General features: G+C 43.1%; 1 protein-coding gene across 1 annotated transcript; it reads left to right on the forward strand.

Moving 5' to 3' along the window:
• The first annotated feature begins 2,140 nt into the window (after positions 1-2,140).
• On the forward strand, positions 2,141-16,081 carry LOC310674295 (mitochondrial amidoxime reducing component 2-like). The gene is made up of 7 exons (XM_083433380.1): positions 2,141-2,741; positions 5,372-5,545; positions 6,851-7,013; positions 8,198-8,338; positions 12,136-12,197; positions 12,273-12,344; positions 15,438-16,081. The coding sequence occupies exons 1-7, from the start codon at positions 2,482-2,484 to the stop codon at positions 15,565-15,567; spliced, it is 1,002 nt and encodes a 333-aa protein (XP_083289506.1). The 5' UTR covers positions 2,141-2,481; the 3' UTR covers positions 15,568-16,081.
• Positions 16,082-23,580: the final 7,499 nt, after the last annotated feature.

The raw sequence follows: 23,580 nt of genomic DNA on the forward strand, positions 1-23,580 counted from the left end.
GCCTCATATCCCAGTGCAAATGTTCCAGCAAAATGTACAGTGAAGCTTGAAGAAACTGGAATTTAGGTTACAATCCTATACACTTCTGAGATTAAGCCCCATTGAATTAAATCGTGAACTTACACCTCAGTAGACATGTACAGGATTCCACATCAAGACTGTAGTCTTTTGTATGCTCTCCTGAGAGTAAGCCTCATTGACCTAGTAGGACATACTTCTGAATAAGCATACTGTACAGCAGATAGTGCTGTTAACTAGAAACCACCAGTCTGCGTATTCCTTTGTATGTGAAAATGACAGATTTCTGTCTTGGAGAAGAGTAGCAAAGGTTGATAGCTGTTAGAAGAGCAATAATTATTTCAGTATTTCACCGAAAAATAAAAGGACCAAAATAATGCAGCTATATACTTTTCTTTCTTTTTTTAAGGCCTTTTATGGTGGTGAGAAGCAACTTCGTTCTACAGCCAGTTTTAGTTATGTTAATAAATGTCTGTGTGTGCTAGGGAGTTTAAAAACAGCAAGAAGAATAAGCTTCAAATGACCCTCATAGTCCCTTCCAACTCTACAATTCTATGTTGTTGGGAATAATTAACTATAAAACACATTTAAAGGCCTGGGCTATGCCAGTAGGTTCCAAACACGCAAGTAATCTTTCTTTTATATTTTACCAGATAAAAGATCTCAATAAGCTTAACTTTTATCTCTGAACTTTGTCATGGTAGTTTTTCCCTACAAAAACAACAGACTCTTAACAGTATAATTCCCAGCAGATTGTCACTGAGAGAGGGAAATATTAAAGGAGCTGAGTTCTTAGTATAAATGGTTACTTTTTCCAAAGCAGAAGTTTAATGTAGAGTGAAACACCACTCAAGCCCAATGTAATTAAATTTGTTTGTTTTTTAAATATACTTGTCTTAACTGCAGTTCACAAGGGAATTGTTCTGATCTAGCTGTGCAGTATCCCAATATATGTCATTGGACAGCTCATAAATAGCTGATTCCTGCTTAAGCTGAATATACTTGTTCTAAAAACAAATCCTGATAGTCATCTGCGCAATAAGCCCCGTATCAGGAAGTTTTTAATGTTTGATGTTTTAGTATGTTCTGATATATGCTGTGAGCCACCCAGAATGGCTGGGAAAATCCAGCACCAGATGGGGTAATAATAATAATAATAATAATAATAATAATAATAATAATAATAATAAATTATCTATTAAGATTCACCTTAAGGTCCCTGGGTGGGTTACAACATTGAACCACAAAATTAAAAGGGTTAAAATTTCTTGCAATCATGAAAAGAAGGTGGGTCTGAAAAATAAAACACTTCAAATGTCAAAAGCCAACGCAAAATGGTTCTTGAATTTGCATTGTAATATTTTGTTCTTTGAAGCACCTTCATGTGTTTTCCAGTCAATAAATTATTCCTCTATCTCAATATCTTGGAGCAAGAGGCTATAATGTATGCATGTATAGAGGTATTGCTCTAAAAAGGACTACTTCAGATGTGATTGTTTCCTTACATGTGAGTGTACATGACTACCTAAATTCTGTAGGTGGCTTTGGAAATTTCAGTTCCCCATAGGACTCTCATTTGATGTAAATACACTATGTTGTTACAAAGCTTGCCAGTATGATTTCCCCCCCAAACCAGGCAACATGCCCAGATTTAACTTGAAGTTAGTTTTGGAAAGGAACAATCAGTTTACATTTCATATATACAGACACAGTAATGATCCCCAAACTGGAAATTATGGCATATTAATCAGTTAATACCCAACTGGAGGAAATGGATGTTTCAAGTGGAAGATGCACTTTTGCACCTATATGAGAGCTGCCTTCAGTGCCTAAGGGGGACTGGGAGAGAGGTGGACTGTCTTTAGTCTCCCTCTCTGCCATTTGTAGTGAAAGAATGTGTGGATTTGGGAAGGTGACAGAATTAGGGCATCTACAAAATCCCATCCATCACTGTGGGTACCATGATGTATAATCTGGTATTCTGGTTGACCTGAAAGGAAAGTGGCAAAGTGTTCCAACACAAAGAGTAAAAACTCATTGATTTGTTTTTTTTAGGTCTCTGCCTAATAACTTTTACATGTTGAGCCCTGAAAGTGGAGTGTTTCTATTCTTTCTTTGGGAGGGGTGTGTGTGTTTCCTCTCCCCAAAATACAGCTCTCTGGGTTGCCAAGAAACCGAACGGTGAGAGTAAGCACACATGCACACGCTTGGGTTGCAATCCCGTAGGCACTTAACCAGGAGTAAGCCTCACTGAACTCAATGGGGCTTGCTTTGGAGTAGGTCTGCCCAAGAACGCAATACCAGCTGCCATAGCGTCTGGATAAAGGCGGGGGCGCCTGCAGCGACGGCGCCTGCCAAGCGAGAAGCTGGCAAAGGAACCGGGCCGAGGGAGGCATGGCCCGGCCTAGGCCCGCCTCGGGTTAAAGTTCTCCCGCCTGCGACACGGTTTCCCCCTCGGCAACCATGGCCGCGTCGCTAGGCCGGTTCTCGATGCCTGCGCTGCCGTCCTCCCGCCTGGCCTTGTTCTGCGCCTCGGTCGCCGTGGTGGGCCTGGGAGCCGCCGCGGCCTGGCGCTGGGGCCGGCGCCGCGCACGCCGAGAGCTGGTGCGGGTGGGCGCCGTGTCCAGCCTCGCCATCTACCCGGTCAAGTCCTGCCAGGGGCTGCCCCTCGAGAGCGCCGAGCTGACCAAGCTGGGGGTCCGCAGCGGAGACCTGCGCGACAGGCAAGGAGAGGCGGTGGAGAGCGGGAGGGAGGAAAATGGAGGGAGGGAGGGAGGCGACGAGGCTCCGCTTCCTTTCGAGAGTTGAGGGGAAGGAATGTGGGGCCGGGGCGGAGGAAGGGCCGCGTGTGTGGTTAGTCCGTCCTGTGGCGACTTGAAGACTAACGGGCTTCTAATGGCACCGTAAAGCTCTCGCGGACCGCTGCGTCCGCTTCCTTCTCCCGCGCGCCTGTGCAGGCCGCTGCAATTCTTCACGGGACAAACTTGGCGCGCAGACAAATGAGGCCAGTTTAGCGCCTCCCTCCCTTATTGGTGTGAGAACCGTGTTGGTTTCGGGGTGTCTGCGCGGAGTTGTTTTGGGAAGGGGGCGGCCCTATTGCAGCTGCTACCCGCGCGCAACGAAGCTTCTTAGGACCCTTGCGCCTGCAGGCGAAGCCCGTTCTGCCCTGAGTGCTGTTGCTGTTGCTATACGTGTCCCAGAGCTTCAGTCCGGTGGTGTCCGTGGGGAATTACTTACAATCTGGAATTCTATGGCGTTTGTAGTCTTAGAGCTGTTCCACCAGGCCTTTGGCCAAGGCACAGTCTGACCCCCTCCTTTGGTAATTCTCGTAGAACTCTAGCCCAGGGGTCTGCAACCCGCGGCTCCGAAGCAGCATGTGGCTCTTTTACACCTTTGCCGCGGCTCCGGGGTGGATACTAGCCAGGGGAGGAGGCGCATTGTGCGCCCCGACACTCCCCACTGTACTGGCTGTGATGTCGCATGGGTGTGGTGCGTGCGTTAGTCACGCACCGTCCCGATGTCACCTTTCCGCCGGCCCGCTACATTGTAAGGGGCATGTACGCTGGTCACTGCATTGAAAGGGGGCATGTACGCTGGTCACTGTTTTGAAGGGGAGTGAAGAACACACACACACAAAAAGGTAACTTGTTAATTTAACGTTTATTTCTATGAGGAGTAATTCTGAGGGGTCAAACAAAGAAATAACAAAAAAAGTAACAAAAAAGTTATTTTTATAATGACGAGTTTTGCGGCTCCCAGGGTTTTTTTTCTTTGGAAACGGGTCCAAGTGGCTCTTTTTGTCTTAAAGGTTGCAGACCCCTGCTCTAGCCCAATGGTTGCCATTAATTTGATTCTGAATTGATTTTAGAATGAACTGATTTTAGAATGTATTTCAATTAATTGATTGTGATTTTATGTAAACTGTGATACTTTTACTGTTGTTAGCCGCTCTGAGCCCGGCTTTAGCTGGGGAGGGCAGGATACAAAAATAAAATTTTATTATTATTATTATTTTATTTATTAAATTTCTATACCACCCTTCGTCCGAGGATCACCAGCTCTTTGCAATATAAAAACACAAAAATGCATAACGTAGTAAGGTAAGGTAAAGGACCCCTGGACGGCTGAGTCCAGTCAAAGGTGACTATAGGGTGCTGCGCTCATCTCACTTGAGGTCAAGGGGGCTGCCGTTTGTCCGCAGACAGCTTTCCGTGTCATGTGGCCAGCATGACTAAACTGCTACTGGTGCATGGAGGACCGTGAGGAGTTCCAGAGCGCATGGAAACACCATTTACCTTCTTACCGCAGTGGTACCTATTTATCTACTTGCCCTGGTATGCTTTCGAACTGCTAGGTTGGCAGAAGCTGGGACAGCAACGAGAGCTCACCAATCGGCAAGCCCAAGAGGCTCAGTGGTTTAGACCACAGCGCCACCCACATCCCTTGCACCCACCCGCATCCACCCCTAGTTTTAAAAGCCTTGTTGTTGTTGGCATCCATCTGCCTCAGGAGACAATGGAGTGTGCCTTTGGGGTTGAAGGAGAATTACACCGCCAGTGGGTGTAGAGACCGATAGGGGAGAGACATGTTTTGTTGCAGCTGGGTCAGATGAAGGCATCCAGTTGTGTTCTGCAACAAACCACTTCATTTATCAATAAGGATGCTTGGTTTGATAGTGTGATAAAATATTGCTATAGGTTTATAGGTGCTAGCATATGGGGCGTCAAAGCTAGACACGTGCATTTAAGCCAGACCCAGTGTGTAATTAAGCTGTGTGCTAGACTTAGCTAATCCCTCAATTAAGCTAAGTATCAAAAGCCAATTAAGCCAGGACATGCCTCCTGTGTGAGGTATTACTTTTGAGTAATGAATTATTAGCATTTCAAAGGGTGAAAAGGTTTGCAAATGGGTGGGTTTCCTCCCTCCCTCAGCTAAGAGTTTAGTTCATAAATACAAGGCCAGTGTTTTAGGTAAGTGGCGGTTTAGAATGGCAGTAAGGAGCTAAGCAATAGAGTGGCAATGGGCTGGAGAGAGAGTAAAAAAGCAGGATGCTGATGTCTGTTTTGGATCCAGTGCTGTGGCTATGGGGGAAGCCAGAACCTCTTGGAATGTAATGCTGGAGATCCCTCCATGGTAAACTCCGCCTGTATAATTAAACCATATATCATAAAGACACCACAGTCTCTGTTTTGCCTTATGATCTAAAAGGAATCAAAGAATACAGGTAAGCACTCCTTGTAGTCCTGGAATCTTAGGCAGCTTGGAGATTGGGATGGCAATTTTTTTCAATCCTTGTCATCAGTATAGGTATAACATTTAAAGAATTAACAATAATCTCTCTGTTTAATCACAGATTTTGGCTCGTGATTAAGGAAGATGGTCATATGGTCACAGCTCGGCAGGAGCCTCGCCTGGTTCTGATCTCTGTAAATTGTGAAAATGGTCTCTTAATCCTGAATGCTCCAGAAATGAAGGAACTGACCATCCCTATCACTGCTCCTAAGACAAATCCAGTGAAGACTTGCAGGTGCTGAATGATAGGTTTTAATCTCTCTCTTTTTTAATTCTGCTGAAAATGTTAGTTCCACGTATTGTTTTCTCTTTGCCTTCTTGGCCTTTGTTGTTAGGTGTCACATGTCCCTAACTGTTCATGATGGTACTACACAAGAGTTCACTATCAAAGACAAAATAATCTGTGCTAGGACCTTTCTTTTAAAACCTGATTCATGATACTCAGATGGTTATATCAAACATATTGTTTTAATTATGCAGACCTGATCACCCTGAGTTCCACTGTTTTGAGATTTTTCTAGAGAATGGCTTTGCAGGAAGTTGGGATAGATTACCCTTGGGGGTCCCTTCTAAGACTGAGTCTATGATTCAAATAAATAAACAAGTAATAAGGCCCACAGACTAATGTGCCCCTTCTTGATCCATTTTTGTTCCCTACCTGAATTCCATTTCCCCCTTCTGTGCTTTCCCACTTCCAGGTGGGAATACAGTGGTACCTCGGATTCAGGTTACATATGCTTCAGGTTACAGACTGCGCTAACCCAGAAATAGTATCTCTGGTTAAGAACTTTGCTTCAGGATGGGAACAAAAATTGTGCGGCAGCAGTGGAAAGCCCCATTAGCTAAAGTGGTACCTTAGTTAAGAACAGTTTCAGGTAAGAACAGACCTCCAGAACGAATTAAGTTCTTAACCTGAGGTATACCACTGTACCTTAAGGCTCACCCAAGTTCATCAAAAGTAGAAGTTGGAATAGAACAATTCATGTTTACTAGTTCTGCATTGCTTTTCCTCTTTGAAAGCACATGATGCAGCTGGCACCAACTTTCCCATTCAGCTAGCTAGTAATGTGTGCTTCATCTGGGAGAATACAAATCTTTAGTGCTACTACCGCTCATCTCAGCAGGAAAGAGTAGAGATGGGGGTGCAGATAAAAAGAGGGAGCTAATAGTGATGAGGCCTTGTGATGTTGAGAGAAAAGAAGTGTATGTTAAAAGAGTAGAGCACAGGAGGGAGGGCCAGTAGAGAAAGGAATTTGTTTTTCTGTAACAAATTTAAATATTCAGACACACCCGAAGTGGTGTGAAGAGAAAATGCACAAAGGTGTGCAACGAGAAAAATAAAGTGAACAGCAAAGGGGTTAAAAATAAAACTGGAATAAAAACACAACATGGTTCTCTTGAATTAGTAAAGTGGACCTGAGGAAGATTTGAGTTGTACTCCCTTACAAGAATGTCTTCTTTTCAACTGAGGATAAAACCAAAGTCCTTACAATGGTATTACCTTGTGTAGCACCTGTCTCCATTTTGTAATTTCCAACAGGGTGTTTGGGCTTGATATTCAAGGACGGGACTGTGGTGATGAAGTGGCTCATTGGTTCACCACTTTCTTGAAGTCAGAACCATATCGGCTGGTACATTATGAGACTGACATGGCGCCAAGAAAATGTGAAAAGATTCACAAACCTTTTCAACCTAATGATGAGGTTAGATAAATAAATATTGTTTTATTGTGAGCATTAATCATTTGCCATCCTGCTTAAAAATAAATAAATCCTTGCCATATTTTTACATCTGAATTGATAGCTGATTTTAAAAATGTAAGTCAGGACTAGCCTGGGACTAGTCATCATTCAGCCCAGACACTGAGATCCAGCTCTGAGTGCCTTCTGGTGGTTCCCTTCCGGCCAGAAGTGAGGTTATAGGGAACCAGGCAGAGGGCCTTTTCAGCAGTTACGCCCGCCCTGTGGAACGCCCTCCCGTCAGATGTCAAGGAAATAAACAACTACCTGACTCTTAGAAGACATCTGTTTGATTTATTGTACTTTTAATATTCTGTTGGGAGCTGCCCAGAATGACTGGGAAAACCCAGCCAGATGGGCAGTGTATAAAATAATAATAATAATAATAATTAATAATAATAATAATAAACAATAAATAAAATAATAATAATAATAATAATAATAATAATAATAATAATAATAATAATAATACATAAATAATAATTTACTTGGAGCCCTTGGCCTTTCTGAAAGAGGATGAGCCAGTGTGGTGTAATGGCTAGACTAGGACCTAGGTTTAAATATCTGCTCCGTCATGGACAGTGCAATTTTTGTAGGGGGGAGGGGAGGTGCCTAAACTCACCATGAACACCTCCCTTGTTCTCTTATAATGGCAATGGCACCCATCTGAGAACTGCTGGAACTGAGTTCAGGCTGGGGAAAAAGCCCTAGTCATGGAGTCATTCACTCTCAGCCAAACCTCACAGGGCTGTTGTGAGGATAAAATGGAGGATGAGGGGAACTCTGTATTCTACCTTGAGCTCCTTGGAGGAAAGGTGGGATGTAAATGCAATAAATAAACAAGTTAAAGTCTGAGAGACTGTTTTATCGATAGATAAGACTTCATGGGCTATTCATTGCATGGGATGTCACAAATTTTGTAATGTCTTCCTTGCATTCTAAGTACTGAAAGAGGGACGAGATTAAGAGGTGTAAACTGGTGGGATTTTCCAGAGCTAATAATAAATGGCAAGACAGCTTTTTGCTATTGCTGCTGAGGAATCTGTGGAATGCGCTCATGATGAATGCTTGAGAGGGATGCCAGCAAGATGCTTATTAACCTGCTATTGTAGTGACATTGGTAATATTTATGTATCTTTGCAACACAGGTTCCCTATAGTGACTGTGCCCCCCTCTTAATCATCTCAGACGCTTCAATGGAAGATTTAAATTCCAGAATGGAGAAGAAAATCAACATGCGACATTTTAGACCAAACATTACTGTTTCAGGCTGTGGAGCTTATGAGGAGGTAGAGAAAATGTTGTTTGTCTCCCTTTGGTTTCTAAAACAATTCACCCAAAATGTGTGCATGTTTAAAAAGAAACATTTTATGCGAGCATTTGGAAAAGCACCTGAGCTATAGTGTAGCAACTGCAGTATACAGTATGTATCTTAGAATATAGACAGTTACAAGGATTTTATGTTGGCAGCATTTACAACATGTGTAACTGAGGAGAAAGCAATCATTTCCATTTCCAGACTATTTACAAGATGCACTGATTTAAATGCAAGCAGTAAGATAGGCTTTTCATTGAACCAATTTGTATTAATGAGCACCTAACCTAAATGTTTCACTTGGAGTGACATTATCTCTGGTTTCATTTTCATTTAAAAATAAGCAATCCAGATAGAGGACACAGGGCACAGGGATAGAATTTTAACCCATTCCTTCCTTACCATGATCCTGAAAAAATATATATACAGCAGTAGAACTGGTGTGGTTTTTAAATTTAAAGTAATAGGCATTGTGCAGGTATATTTCCAAGCCCTAAAAGTGATGAGCTTCAATGTTTCTTCTGCGTGACATTTCCTTTTGGAAAAGATCTCCTTCTTAGGGGCTTGCATGCACATTCCACTTTATTCACTGGTTACTGTACTGGTAAATCTTTGCATAGCTAGCAGAAATATTAGCAGACAATTCAGCAGTCAGTACCCTACTCAGATGCACTTCTAGTGTTGTGTGGTGCTGCATGGCAGCTACCCTAAGGGAAACTAGTATTCCCTCCATATAAACTTTCTAAGCATTCCTAGCAGAGCTAAGAGCTGGAATGCAAATCGGTTTGCCATGGGTTTGCCTCTAAAAATAACACCTCCCATTTCCGTACACACACAACCTGCTGCTGAGATTTTATGTTCTCATTTTCTTTATGAGAAAATGCTTTGCATTTGGTTCCATATTGCAACCTTCTCAGCCAAGGTTATCTCACTTGGCCTTGAAATTTCCAAAAGTATTTTTCTCTCTGCTGCCGCCGCCTTATTTCTGAAATGTTGCAGGTCAGGATGAATCAGGATTTTCCAGTGTAATATGGTAGAACATGCCAAATCTAGGCAAAAGGCACAGTGTCAAATCTCCCCCGCATTGTGAATGTTTGCACAATACTGCTATTATAATGATGATAGTCTCTGGAAGGCATTGTAACAATGAGGGTGTGTGTACAAAACAGAAACCTTGCTTATTTGATCACTAACCTGGTTGATTGGTTGGTTCGAAAGACAATGGCTTTGTCTAGGGACAGATTAATATCCCTTCAGCGTTTTGGGGCACCAGCAGTTGAGCACACGGAAGGTAGAAATGCAAGTCCTGGAAAGTTTGGGCTAGAGTCACAATGGGCCCAAAGTGGAAGTTAATAACCAGTTTCACATTAAGGCAGTATAAGAGATCCACAGGGGTGCAAAGGTGAGATGGAAGCAAGGGTTTAAAATGAGGAACCCACTTAAATGAGGACAGCAAGAAAAAGTGCTGGGAAGCACCAGATAGGAGGGCAGGGGTGTGGATTCTTCACCCTCAGATGTCTCACCACAAAGGTGAACCAGTGCAGAGATAAGGAGGCTCCGGCTTTGAGGCTGAGCCTGCAAGAGGGGCCTAGATGACCCTCGGGTTTCCTTCTATGATTCTACTGAATTATGATACAGCTCTTTTGGAGGCTGCTGCTTGGTTAGTTAGTTTATAGTGGTAATATTGCCATCTTGTGGTGAAGTGTGGGAGAAGCAGCTTTGGCAGCATGCCAATGTGATCTGAATTTCGAGCTTTTAGGTGGGAGTAAAAGAATGGTGCCTCTCTCCTTCAGATCCTTAAACAGCTCATTCTAACCAAAGTGGACTCCTACTCCTTTACCTCACTTCTTCAGGTCCTCCTCCTCCTAGTCCCTCTTCCACACCAGCTCTGCAACTGGCAGAGTGTCTGCCCTGTGCCTAAACATTCAGTGAAGCCCTCACTGGGAGAGCCAGTGTGGTGTAGTGGTTGAGAGCGGTAGTCTTGCAATCTGGTGAACCGGGTTCGCTTCCTCACTCCTCCACATGCAGCTGCTGGGTGACCTTGGGCCAGTCACACTTCCTTGAAGTCTCTTAGCCCCACTCACCTCACAGAGTGTTTGTTGTGGGGGAGGAAGGGAAAGGAGAATGTTAGCCGCTTTGAGACTCCTTAAAGGGAGTGAAAGGTGGGATATCAAATCCAAACTCCTCTTCCTCTTCTTCTTCTTCTTCTTCTTCTTCTTCTTCTTCTTCTTCTTCTTCTCATTCAACCCAAAATGACATTCAGCCTTCCCTCAGAAGCAGCTGCACTGATTGTCAAAATCCCACAACTGGCTTTCCTCCCACAAGAATGGGAACTTTTACATAACCAGGCCATAGTGAGGATGAGATTGTGCATGTGCGCACACATTTGTGAAGGTGACTAGCTATTTGGGGAGCCATTGGAGACTGAGGGGAAGAATGGCTCCAGCTTCCCCTTCATTCTTTCCCCTCCCCACGAATCAGTTCTTCTCTTTCATCTGTCTTCCATAACCCTTCTCTTTCTTTGTTATGTGTTGCAGAATCTTCTCTCATGCTCTCTGCATCTACATGCCAGCTCCCTCCCCTCATTTTCCCTCCTGAAGCATCTACCCAGCTGCCCACATGTACACTATGTGTCCCTCTTTCTTTCCCCCTTTACTTACTAGATATAATGTCAGGACAATGAAGAAGTGGTGACGCAGGGTAGTAGTCAACTAAGATATAGGTAAAGGTAAAGGGACCCCTGACCATTAGGTCCAGTCGTGATCGACTCTGGGGTTGCGGTGCTCATCTCGCTTTACTGGCCGAGGGAGACAGCGTACAGCTTCCGGGTTATGTGGCCAGCATGACTGAGCTGCTTCTGGCGAACCAGAGCAGTGCATGGAAACGCCGTTTACCTTCCCGCCAGAGTGGTACCTATTTATCTACCTGCACTTTGACGTGCTTTCAAACTGCTAGGTTGGCAGGAGCAGGGACTGAGCAACGGGAGCTCACCCCATTGTGGGGATTCGAACTGCCGACCTTCTGATCGGCAAGTCCTAGGCTCTGTGGTTTAGACCACATAGTTGGGATTAAAATCCACTGTTATTAATGGCCATATTAATGACCTAACATGGCCATATTCGGCAATATCAGGAGGTCTACTTTGATTTAAACTTAGCTGAATATTACCCACGATTGTCTTCACATAGGGGTCATGTAAAAAGCATGCAAGTCTCCAGATGTTGCTGAACTACACTACCCATCATCCCTGACCATTGGCCATGCTGGCTGGAACTGATGGGAGTTGGAGGCCAACCCACCTGGAGAGCCACAGGTTCCCTGTCCCTGTGCTATTGCAAGTTTTTGTCAGCATGTGGCGACTTTCAAGTTTTACCATATCGGGTTGCTTCCACAAAACCACTTTATCGCATGAAAACTGGGTTGGAAAGGGCCTTTTTGATGCCTCTTCCACTTAAAGACCAGTCATGGGAATTTGGTTTTGAAGAATGTAATAACTAGCCTTTCTGGCTCAGAAGAACAGTCCATGTAAGTAACTAGCCCATCTGCTAGGCTAAATAATTCCAGATGATGCAAAAGAAAAGTACTAATATAATCCTTCTTTCAGTCTTGTGGTTTAGCAACATCTGACCCTTTCATTAGAAAAAAACACATCATTTCCATTTTAGTTTTAAGCATCTGCACATCAGCAAATAGGGGGTGAAATCTGTTGAACTTGAGTATGAGAAGTTTAGTATGAAAGTAAACACAAATTCTTGCTTGATTTTCCCTTAGGACACCTGGGGCAAAGTTATAATTGGTGATGTGGAACTGAGAGAGGTGATGGCATGTGGCAGGTAAGCTTGGGGTTGGCAAAGGGAATAATCAGCTGTTTGATCCTGTTTACTACAAAATGTCATTTGCCATTGCAGGTGTCTTCTTACAACTGTTGACCCAGAAAACGGCATCATAGACAGAAAGGAGCCACTGGAAACACTAAAAAGGTAAAGTATGACAGCAATCACGAACAGTTACACGTCTGGCATAGTGTTGGGGTGCTCCTCATTTATTGCTGGCAGCAAAATGCTGGTCTGTATCTTCGCCAATTTAACCCAGGTTTACCTTTATGGGGGGTGGGTGGGATTGATTTGGGAAGGGAAAACACTGTTGCCAATGACCTGCTTGTGATATCTCAATAACCCATTTGGAAGTTAGGGCCCTATCTGGAAACACCATTGCTCAGTAGATGAGTGGCACTGCTTCTGAAGCTAATCCTACGTACTGTGTTCCTTGAGACTTACACCCAAGTACCTTGTGTAGGACTGATGTGTATGCCACTTTTTAAAGTTTAAAAATATGGCCTGTATTTGGGTAGTATGCATTTATGTCCATCGACTTTACCTTCCTGCATTACTACATATATTTCTAGGCCTTCATACATTATGTTCAGCACTGAAGGTAAACGAGTTCATTTGACTAGAGAGAACTCAGAGTAACTTCTAAGTTAAACATACAAAGGATTGTCCGCTGAGTCAAATATCTTTAACTTTTCAGTTTTGGATCAGGGTATTAAGAGGCAGCCAGTGATCTAGACTACCATTTGATAGTAATTTCATGACTGAACCTCCTTCAGCTTCAAACTGATGCTCAGAAAACAGGTATAGCTGCATCTAATGCAATAGCAAGCAATTTGCATACAACTCCCCTGTTGCATGATATGCTGAAGATCCCGTTTGGGGGATAAAAAGCAATGCAACAATCCTTGCCTATTGAGATCAATAAGGTGCCATCACTGTACTCTTTTTGGCACCAGCTAAAAACATTCCTCTTTAGACAAGCCTACCCAGAAGCTTCGAAAGTTGAGGCAATTTTAATCTGTTTTAGTATTTTAACTTTTATTTAATTTAAAGTAGGGTTGTAATTTTCCTTGATTTTACTGTTTCATCTTTTGCAAACTGCTTTGGGTCCTCCCACCCCCCCCATTGAACAGTGTATCATTTTTATGAAATATGCAAACAAACAGGGTTCAAATTTGGATCTGCTATGGGTCAGGGCTAAGCCATGTGGAGACTGTTTTTGCTTGAAACCTCTCCATGCTTATCTCAAATGCCTAGTAGTGTAATTTGCCAAGTCTCTGTACGGAACAGGGGTGGTAAACCTGTGGTCCTCCAGATGTTACTGGACTCCCAACTCGCCTCATCCCTGACCATAGGCCATGTGTGCTGGTGCTGATGGGAGTTGGGATCCAACAGCATCTGGAAAGCTTCTCCACCCCTGATACAGAATGTCTAAGACAGCACTAGTAATCTCTACATTCAATTGAAGCTGGTGGGAAACACGAGGCTCCATGTGGCAAGCCATGCTAGATGCAACAAACAGGGAGAGGTAGCCTTTCACTTACATAACCTAACATGTAAACTAGCCTGAGTGTTGCCCACTGAAACAGCACGGAGTACTATTGCTATTACTTCTCCTAATATTGTCGTTGTAAAAATTTATTTGGTATCAATAATACTGCTTAGTTCTGTGAAGTATAGTACCCTTAGAAGAGCAGAATATGAAGGGCATTTTCTTAGTTTCCTGCTTGGCAGGGGGTTGGACTCGATGGCCCTTGTGGTCTCTTCCAACTCTATGATTCTATGATTAGTTAATTTTAGTACAGTTGTGCAACACTAATTAAATTGTGCTGCAACAATTATTAATTCATTCACTCATTGCATTACATTTCTATACTGCTCCCCAGTAATTTCGTGTGAGTTTGTTGATTAATTAATTAACAGTACAACTCGAACAAGAAGTAAGTTTTAACTGAATTCAGCAAGACTTACTCCCACATAAGTGGAGCTAGGATTGCAGTCCTAAGCATTATTTGATTAACCATTTCAGGTCAGGTCTGAAAATTAAGGGGAAACTTGGGTTTTTTAAAAGTCAGTTTTGGTTCCAGCAGGTTACCATAATAGGAAATGTAAAAGAGTACCTTAAAAACAACAGTTACTTTATTGCAATGAACGTTAATTGAAAGTTATCTCATGCTTCCCTCAATATCTCAAAAAGGCAGCACTATTGATATTTTGGCAATATACAAATGTATTTAATTGTATTGTTTAATTAATCATCTTCCTCTAAAACTATTAATCAACCAATAAGTCTTGCTTGGCTGACTGCTCTAATGATAACACAGAGGATCTCACAGGTTTCTGTCCCATAATCTGGTCTATCATATAACATTATCCGTCTAAATTTGCAGTAATAAAGCTTGAAGGTCTTATGCAGCACGGCCAACGTCCAGGATTTTGCTAAGCCTTTAAGCCATTATAAATACAACTAAGTGTAAACTTTCAAGGGGGGCACCATAAATTTGGGCGAGAGAAGGTCTTCCGCAATCATCCCAAGAGCTCATCTGGCAAATGCAAAGTGCCTTCCTTGTCTGCGTGGGGAGAGTTTAGCATGACAGGACACTAAATCTCAGCCAAGTAAATGGTGAAAAGAAAATAATTCTCCTACCACTCTATCTCCACAATGTCCAAACAGCAAAAGTGATTCCTACCCCTCCATGCCCCCCATCAGTTACTTGACAAGCCCACAGCAGCCAGGGAAATAAATTTCAAAGTACCCAAGAGGTTTTAAAAGCCATTTTAACTCTTTCAGCTCCCTTCACAATTCACTTTTGTAAGACACCTTAGGAAAGTGAATGAGACGCTATTCTCAAAAGATGGAAGACTCTGCACGTCATTTAAAGTGCCGCTGTTACAGCTACAGACTTGGAACGTCGCCATGCGAAATACTTTTTCTTGAGTGTTGTTGCCAGGATTAAACCTGCTGCGTGAAAAGCAGGTGCCCTGGCAACTGAGCTATGGTCCCTCCTTAGAAGAAGTGCAGGATAAAAATAAATAAATGTAAAACTGGGCCCTATGAGCCCCCTCGAAAGTTTTAAAATGTGGGGCAGCTGTGTGAAGAAACAGTCACATTGTGTGGGCAAATTTAAAGGTAACAGTGTTTTTCTCACAATGTTCCCTCACAATGTAACCCGTTTCTTCACACACTAACAGTCCTTTGCCATAATTTCACTAATAAATGTCCTGTTTTTTTCTTTGCAGCTACCGCATGTGTGATCCAGCGGACAAGCATCTCTACAAATCTGCCCCCTTGTTTGGGAGCTTTTTCACAGTATCTAAACTTGGAACCATTAAAGTTGGAGACCCTGTGTATAAGATAATCGAATGTTAGGGAGGGGTCAGAGGACTCTTTGCCTTAAAGTGCTTGTCTGTTCAGCAGTTGCAATGTTGTTATCATAGGGCACAAACCAGCCAAATCTCAGCATTTAAAAATTCCCGCTGATATCAGTGAAAGAAATTTAAGCACCTATGTGTCTTGTTCATTCATTTGCCAAGTGTTTAATTTGTTGGCTAATTTGTGCCCATACTTCCTGCCGGTTATAATTTTACTTGGCTTCTTAGAAAAAAAGACCTGCATTGTAATTTGTAACTCAGATTAGTATAATGTTACCAGATAATTGTTTATTACCAACATTTTGAACTGAACTCTCGAAAGATGCCGAAACTTTATGGGGGTGGAAACAGGAGTCCTGTGGTATACTATAAAGACTAACAGATATTTTTTTTTTTAGGCAAGATCACTTTGTTATACCCATGGTGTTATCCTTAGTGTCTCTCTCTTGTTTTTTGGTCACTGTTTTGGAAAGGCAGCATTTAAAATAGATAAATAAATATATATCTGTTAATTGATTGTATCTGCACATGGCATCATAATGAACTACGTTAAGTGTGTCCAGGCCTAATGATTTAGACATGCCACAGCTCATAATTCTTACTGCAGGGAAGGCCATGGTCCTTGGAGGGCAATCTGAGTTAATCTGTGATAAATGGTAGACTGATGGATCAATGATGTGCTTGATAAGACTGTGTTTGTTCATGGGAACAGATGGCACCCACCTGCAAGTTCATTTGATTTGAATGAATAGTCACAATTAGAGAGACTGCAGTTAAAAAACATGTGATCCTGGTGTTATATATACATTTGAAGGCACTTTGTAAAAGGCATTCTTGCAGTGCAATCCTAAACATGTTTATTCAGAAGTAATTCTCATTGAATTCATTGGGGCTTGCTCCCTAGTAAGTGTGCTTGTGATTGCATTTACTCGGGAGTAAGTTTTGCTGAACTGGGAGGTACTTCTGGGTAGACATGTGTAGGATTACACTGTTAGTGTCGCCTGTGAAAAGACCTAACTTTGAGAGTCCTTCCTGAAAACCTGAACAGTAGATTCAGCTGATACTTACTTAGATTCAGCTGATACTAATTTTATCAGCAGCCCAGTGCTGCTCCTCCCAGCACAGAGAGACATTTTTTAAAATTAAGGGCAGATCTAAATAAAATGTGGCACAGTGCTTAAACTATTAGATGGACACTCAGATCAATCTGTAAGGAGTTTGGGGGTGGGGAAGGTGCGAACAGAAATGGCAAAATGCTCGTGTGCCAATTCCAATATTAATTTTAGTGATCTAAGTTAAAGTGGAAGGCAGGTGGAGTGAAATAGCAGATAGAGTGAACCCCTAGAACAGGCATGTCCAAAGTCTGTTTTGGGGGCCTAATCTGGCCCAAAAAGCTCAAAAAGTTCAGTCCTAAAAACCAACTTTGTTCGGCCCTCACACATGTTCACTTCATCAAATCTGGCCCTCTTTGAAAAAAGTTTGGGCACCCCTGCCCTAAAGCAATAAAAGAATGAAGTAAATATGCTCATTCTTACTTCCACCCTGGGATTAGGACTTTGCAGGTGGGACGTCTATGCATGGCATTGCATTAGCCTCAGGTGTTAGTCCTTGCATAAGTAGACTGAGGCGACAATTCCAATCCACTTTAACCTGGGAGCAAACCCCATCAAATCCAACACAAGTTACTTATGAGCATATACAGTTAGGGTTACACTGTGAGGCTGCAATCCTACACAATTAACTGGGAGTAAGTCCTTTGAAGGTCAAATGGTGCTTACTTCTGAGTAGATCTACATAGGACTGCACTGTTTGGCTGCAATTCCAAAGCACTTATTTAGGTATAAGTCCCACTGAATGCAGTGGTTAAGAAGGAATCACTGCAGCACAGTGATGGTAGCACTCCTCCAAGTTTTGTATGGACACCATATATTAATTTATATGCCCAAGGTATTTAGATCAGGCATAGGCAAACTTGGCCCTCCAGATGTTTTGGGACTACAACTCCCATCATCCCTGACCACTGGTCCTGTTAGCTAGGGATGATGGGAGTTGTAGCCCCAAAACATATGGAGGGCCGAGTTTGCCTATGCCTGATTTAGATCTTTGCAAGACAAAAATGCTCCATATTCTGAAGTGCCCCCATTGCAAAATGGAAACCCTGTTAAGTCTCATCAATTGTATTTGTACCTGGTGGCCCCCTCCTTTTGTTCCTTAACTATAGATGTGACACCCAAGAAATGCTGGTGCAGGAGAAACAGATTAAAAAGGGGCCACCATTTTAGCTTCTTGCTTGTTGGTCTCTGTTCAGAAGAGTAGGCTGGCTATAGCAGCCTCGCTAGCCTTTGAGCGCATGCTCTGTGGGCTCCCTGTGACAGCTGCCGGGATCTTCTTTCTTTCCCGGAGCTCTGGTTAGCGTCAGTTAGGAAAGCTTTTGGTAAACAACTGACTAATTGATCGCTCAGCTTTCACATAGCTACCGCCGTGCTGCGCCCACATCTGTGTACCGTTCCTGTCACCCTCATGCCATAACATTGGAGAAATGATGGCTGTTTCTTGGAGATTCTTCTGTAGGCCTCGTTGCCAAGACCAAAGCTGTAATGGTTTGTTATTATGACCTTTTGTTATTCCATTAGGGCTCAATTGCTCGGAGAAGAAGGGAAAAAAGACATGTGCATACTTTAGGAAAGTTTTCACCCTTTCCATTGACCTGACATCACAGTTTATACTAGAAAATGTATTAATGACAAAGTAGTGTTTTCATGTCAGGAGGACCAACTTTAACAGCTATAATCTGCCCTTAGTCATCATAAATATAAATGTATTGGTAAAACAGATCTTGTTAATGCAGCCAAGATAAATGCTAGGCTATATTTCAAACCAATTGAAGCGCACAGAAAGAGAGGCTGTGTGTGTGTGTGTGTGTGTGAGAGAGAGAGAGAGAGAGAGAGAGAGAATGTGTGAGTCAGCTGAAAAACACACTATTGTCAAATGGCTGTTAACATGATTCCGCCTTTGCTTGTTTTTCTTTTTGTAGAGCAGTCATTATCTACTTGAGGCCTTTGGATTTCTGGAAGGAGAACACAAATCTTTAAGCTAAGGAAAAGACCACTTATAGGCAGTGATGTGGTGCTAGATTTAGAAGTGTAGCTCCCATAGCCATGTCCCCGCTAAAATTATACCTCAGACAATATCTGACCAAAGCTTCAGACTTGATGGAATAGTGGCTGTTGATAGTCCTGCAAGATGCTTCCATGGGGGTGAAATATTAAGTCCTTCAGCAAAAACTCCACATTAGACTATTTCCCCTCAGTTAAGGGTGGCGAACCTTTTTTAGTTTGGTGGCCACATTCTAGCGCAGTTGGTTAAGGTGTGGTGCTGATAACACCAAGGTTGCAGGTTTGATCCCCATATGGGACAGCTAAATATTCCTGCATTGCAGGGGGTTGCACTAGGGCCCCTTCAAGCTCTACAAGTCTATGACAGTTTCCCATGGACAACCTTCCAGGGGTCACATAGCCCTGGTTGGTGTTGCAAAAGTGGGTGTGGCTAGACACAAGCCACTCTCCTTCAAGGCAAGCAAGAGGTATTAGCATAGCTCAGGGACACATTCCATCCAGGTAGGGGCAGGTGCAAGTGCAGAGCCAATGAGGGTGCGTCATCTGAGGTGGATGGTCTGGGCAGAGTCCTCTGGGTCAGATAGGGCTGGTGCACCACATTTGGACCTTGCGCCTGATGTTCTCCACATGGCTCCTAAGCAGTGTCTCTTTCTTCCTCTGCTCCATTTAGAGGGTCTCTACCTGTAGTGTTGCCTCAATTTGCCTGCTGAAAGTGAGTAGAGTGATTCCACCCCTGTCTAGAACATGAGGTCATTCAATGTCACTGAATGGTATACAATTCAGGACAGAGAAGATAAAGTATTTCAGAGAGTGCATAGTTAAGCAGTGGAATTCAATTCTCCAAAGTGTGGTCAGGGTCATCAACTTAGATGGCTTTAAAAGGAAGATTAGGCAAATTCATTGAGAATAAGGCTATCAGTGCCTATTAGACATGATTGGTATATATTGCTTTTAGGGTCAGAGGCAGTCTGCATCTGCTGGGAATCACAGGTGGAGAGAGGTCTGTTGTAGTCATGTCCGACTTGTGGTCTTCCTATAAACACCTGGTTGGCCACTATGGTGGAAAAGGATGCTAGATTAGATATACCTTTGGTCTCATTCAGCTGGACTCTTCTTATTTTTTTAAGTAGGTGCAACTTGAAAGTATATGTCAGATGTCTGGAACACAATTTTTCTTCCTGAAGCTAAATAGTCCTTAATATATATTTACAACCCTACAACAAAAAGCAAGTTGAAAGCCTAAAGAGTTACCTCTCCACTTTGCATAACAGAAAATCAACTACTTTTTAAAAAATGTAAATACATAAAAACACTTACAAAAAAGTATACTTCAGATGCATAAAATTTAGTGCTCCTATATACTGAATGGGGCGTGGGTAGCGCTGTGGGTTAAACCACAGAGCCTAGAACTTGCTGATCAGAAGGTCGGTGGTTCGAATCCCCGCAATGGGGTGAGCTCCCATTGCTCGGTCCCTGCTCCTGCCAACCTAGCAGTTCGAAAGCACGTCAAAGTGCAAGTAAATAAATAGGTAAATGATAAATGGTCACTTTCAGCAGCAGGTAAGCCAAAATGCATCCAAAACCAAAAGTCCTATTGGGATGCATTTCGGTTTGCCTGCTGATGAAACTGTGTGTGTGATGATTGATAATATTGTCATTTATCTGTTTTAGACCTCTAAGTAGTAGCAGTTGCCAAGACATTGTCCTGTTCACCTCTGTATAGTTCCATCCTTATTTCAGACATTGGGTAGATTGCAGTGTTAAGCTGGTGATATTGTGAGGTTTAGCTGGTGAGTTATTGTGATGTTGTAAACCAGATATCACCTAGCTTTTACACACATTGTGATTCGCAGTATATTGCCAGCTCAAATATTATGAAACAATTATCAATGATGCAAATTTCAAACCAGTGTTGGACGATACATTGATATATCGCCCAGCCCTAGTGTCCACTTCCCAGAGAGGTGAATGATTTCAGGGGTGACGGTGGGTGAAGCTTCTCTGATTTTGGCTTCCTTTGGGATGAAAGGTCGTTGAGAACTTACAACACTTTTTACAACATATTTGCTTTATTTACAAATACACAAGCTGAGCATAGAAGGAGACAGCTAGCATAGCACTCCAGAAACCATCAAATTCATTGCCACACCTCAGATCTTCAAAGAGAGACATCTGCAGCCCCAGATGCCATTTCTTTAGCAGTTCCCAAATCTGCTCGCACTCTGTGTCTTTCAGTCATTTCTCTGTTGCAAAGCATCCCATTTTTCTTATGTTCATTTTCAACACACATACCATACTTTAACAATGAGTTTCCATAGACAGATATTTCTTGAACATCCTGGGTCATCACCATGCATTTTGCCTGTCAAAAGTTATGACCGGCATGGCTGGCAACGCTTATGCCTGGTCAACATTTATAGCACTTTGTTATACAGCAGACCTGCAGTTTCAGTGGACCTCCCATTGTGGGAGATAGATGGGAAAGTGTGGGTGGCATTCAATGCTAGAACTATTCTGGGCAGACCCATGGAAGTTAAGAGATATGGCTAACTTATGCCCATTAATTTTAGTAGGGCTACTCTGAGCAGGACAGGGTTGAATGCAACACTACATCTTTTATGCACTGATGTTTCATCACATAGCAGGAGAGCAAAGACCACGGTCCTGTTCAACCCTCTCAAATGCTTTATCAATATGAGGAGTACACATGTGGTTCTTGTGGGGCAATTCTTCATCATTACCCTTCCATATCAAATGTAGCCTATCCAGGCCAGCACCAGCAGCCACCAGGAATGCGCTGTTCTGGTTCAAATACCACCCCCTCTCTGTGCGTAGTAAAATATAAAGTGGGTGACTGGCTCAAGGTTATTGTATAATTGCCGAGCCCAGCCTTCATATGGTGTCAGTTTCAAGCAGTCTTCATATGGTTAAAGAAAGTGTGTAGATGAGCCCTAAGCAAGCCTTCAGGTCTCTCTGAGATCAGCTCATTTCTGTTTCTGGGGAAGGGGGAAGCACAGTGTAATGTGATGGAGCACATAAGGAAAAAAATTACACATGTGCCCTTTGTTCAATGGGAATGACAAAGGACATATTTAGAGGCTCAGCTTTTAGACCTTAATCCCTTTGGAAAACAATATGCCTCTCAGGAATCCTGGAAGTAGAATAATGGTACTCTGTGTTGTTTAACTGCTCAATTATTTAACTACAGTTACTTAAGTCTCTGGAGGGAAGGATGTAATAAATCTTTAAGTATTTGTTCTGGTTTATGGCTGAAGGGGAACTGTATAGCTCTAAATCAGACGGTGTAAACATTTACATGGGGGCATCTTGGCATAACATTTGGGAAGACGGGCTTCCAGGTTCTTAAACTTTGCATCCATTTCTCACATGACACTTGGAAGGTAATAGGTGTGCATGGATGTCATCTTCAGATTCCTGAACTTTTCGTGGAGCCAGGATAATAGCGATGTCTGCTTCCAAGAGAAGATGTGTAGAGTCAGCCAGAACTCTGGGGCTGCATCTGGAAGCCTGAATTCAGATGACACGTGCAAGCTGAAATCCATGAAAAATTAAGGCAATGAAGATGGATTTGATATCCCGCCTTTCACTCCCCTTCAGGAGTCTCAAAGCGGCTAACATTCTCCTTTCCCTTCCTCCCCCACAACAAACACTCTGTGAGGTGAGTGGGGCTGAGAGACTTCAAAGAAGTGTGACTGGCCCAAGGTCACCAAGCAGCTGCATGTGGAGGAGCGGAGACGCGAACCCGGTTCCCCAGATTACGAGACTACCGCTCTTAACCACTACACCACACTGGCTCTCAATGGGTAGAGAACCTTAGATCCAAGGGCCATACATGATCCTCCAAGTCTCTATCTGCCATTTGGAGCTCTGGCCAGACCAGCCCCCCCCCAGCCCCACCCCTCATGGGCCCTGTTCCACACCCTCCTCTAGTGATTTTACCTGGCCATAATGTGTCTTTAGTTTTGCCCCCATTATCACCTCAGTTGAGTTTACAAGGACAACACTAAGACTGAGCAGGAGGAAGCCGGCAGGCGGCAGTGCTATCTCTGAATGGGAGGTAAGTAAGAGGATGGGGGTGTTGGGGGCTGATCATCAAGGTCAGATGGAAATTGGGCAGACAGTGTCCCATTTGCTTTACTGGACCTGCCTCCACCAGCTGCAGGCAACCTTAGGGGTCCAGGTCACCCACCTGTGCATTAAGGTATCGCTGTGTCTTCTGGCTCTTCTCACAACACACCACTTGCCACGACAAGCATATTATTTGCATACATTAATAATAATAATAATAATAATAATAATAATAATAATAATAATTTATTATTTATACCCCACCCATCTGGCTGAGTCTCCCCAGCCACTCTGGGCAGCTTCCAATCAAGTGTTAAAAACAATACAGCATCAAATATTAAAAACTTCCCTAAACAGGGCTACCTTCAGATGTCTTTTAAAGAGAATATAGCTGCTTATTTCCTTCACATCTGAAGGGAGGGTGTTCCACAGGGCGGGCGCCACTACCGAGAAGGCCCTCTGTCTGGTTCCCTGTAACCTCACTTCCGGCAATGAGGGAATCGCCAGAAGGCCTCGGCGCTGGATCTCAGTGTCTGGGCTGAACGATGGGGGTGGAGACACTCCTTCAGGTATACAGGACTGAGGCAGTTTAGGGCTTTAAAGATCAGCACCAACACTTTGAATTGTGCTCGGAAATGTACTGAGAGCCAATGCAGATCTCTCTTTATGATTTCAATGGAATTGTCACAGGCTCTCCTTTTCACTGAGCTCCAAGAAAGTTAGCAGGGACAAAGAGCTGAGAGTTTTGGGTTGCATTTTTGCGGAAAGGTGGCAGTCTGTAAAAGACAACAAGCTGGAGAGAGGAT

The sequence above is a fragment of the Podarcis tiliguerta genome, assembly GCF_965153285.1.
Source record: "Podarcis tiliguerta genome assembly, chromosome: 3".
NCBI classification, from domain to species: domain Eukaryota; kingdom Metazoa; phylum Chordata; class Lepidosauria; order Squamata; family Lacertidae; genus Podarcis; species Podarcis tiliguerta.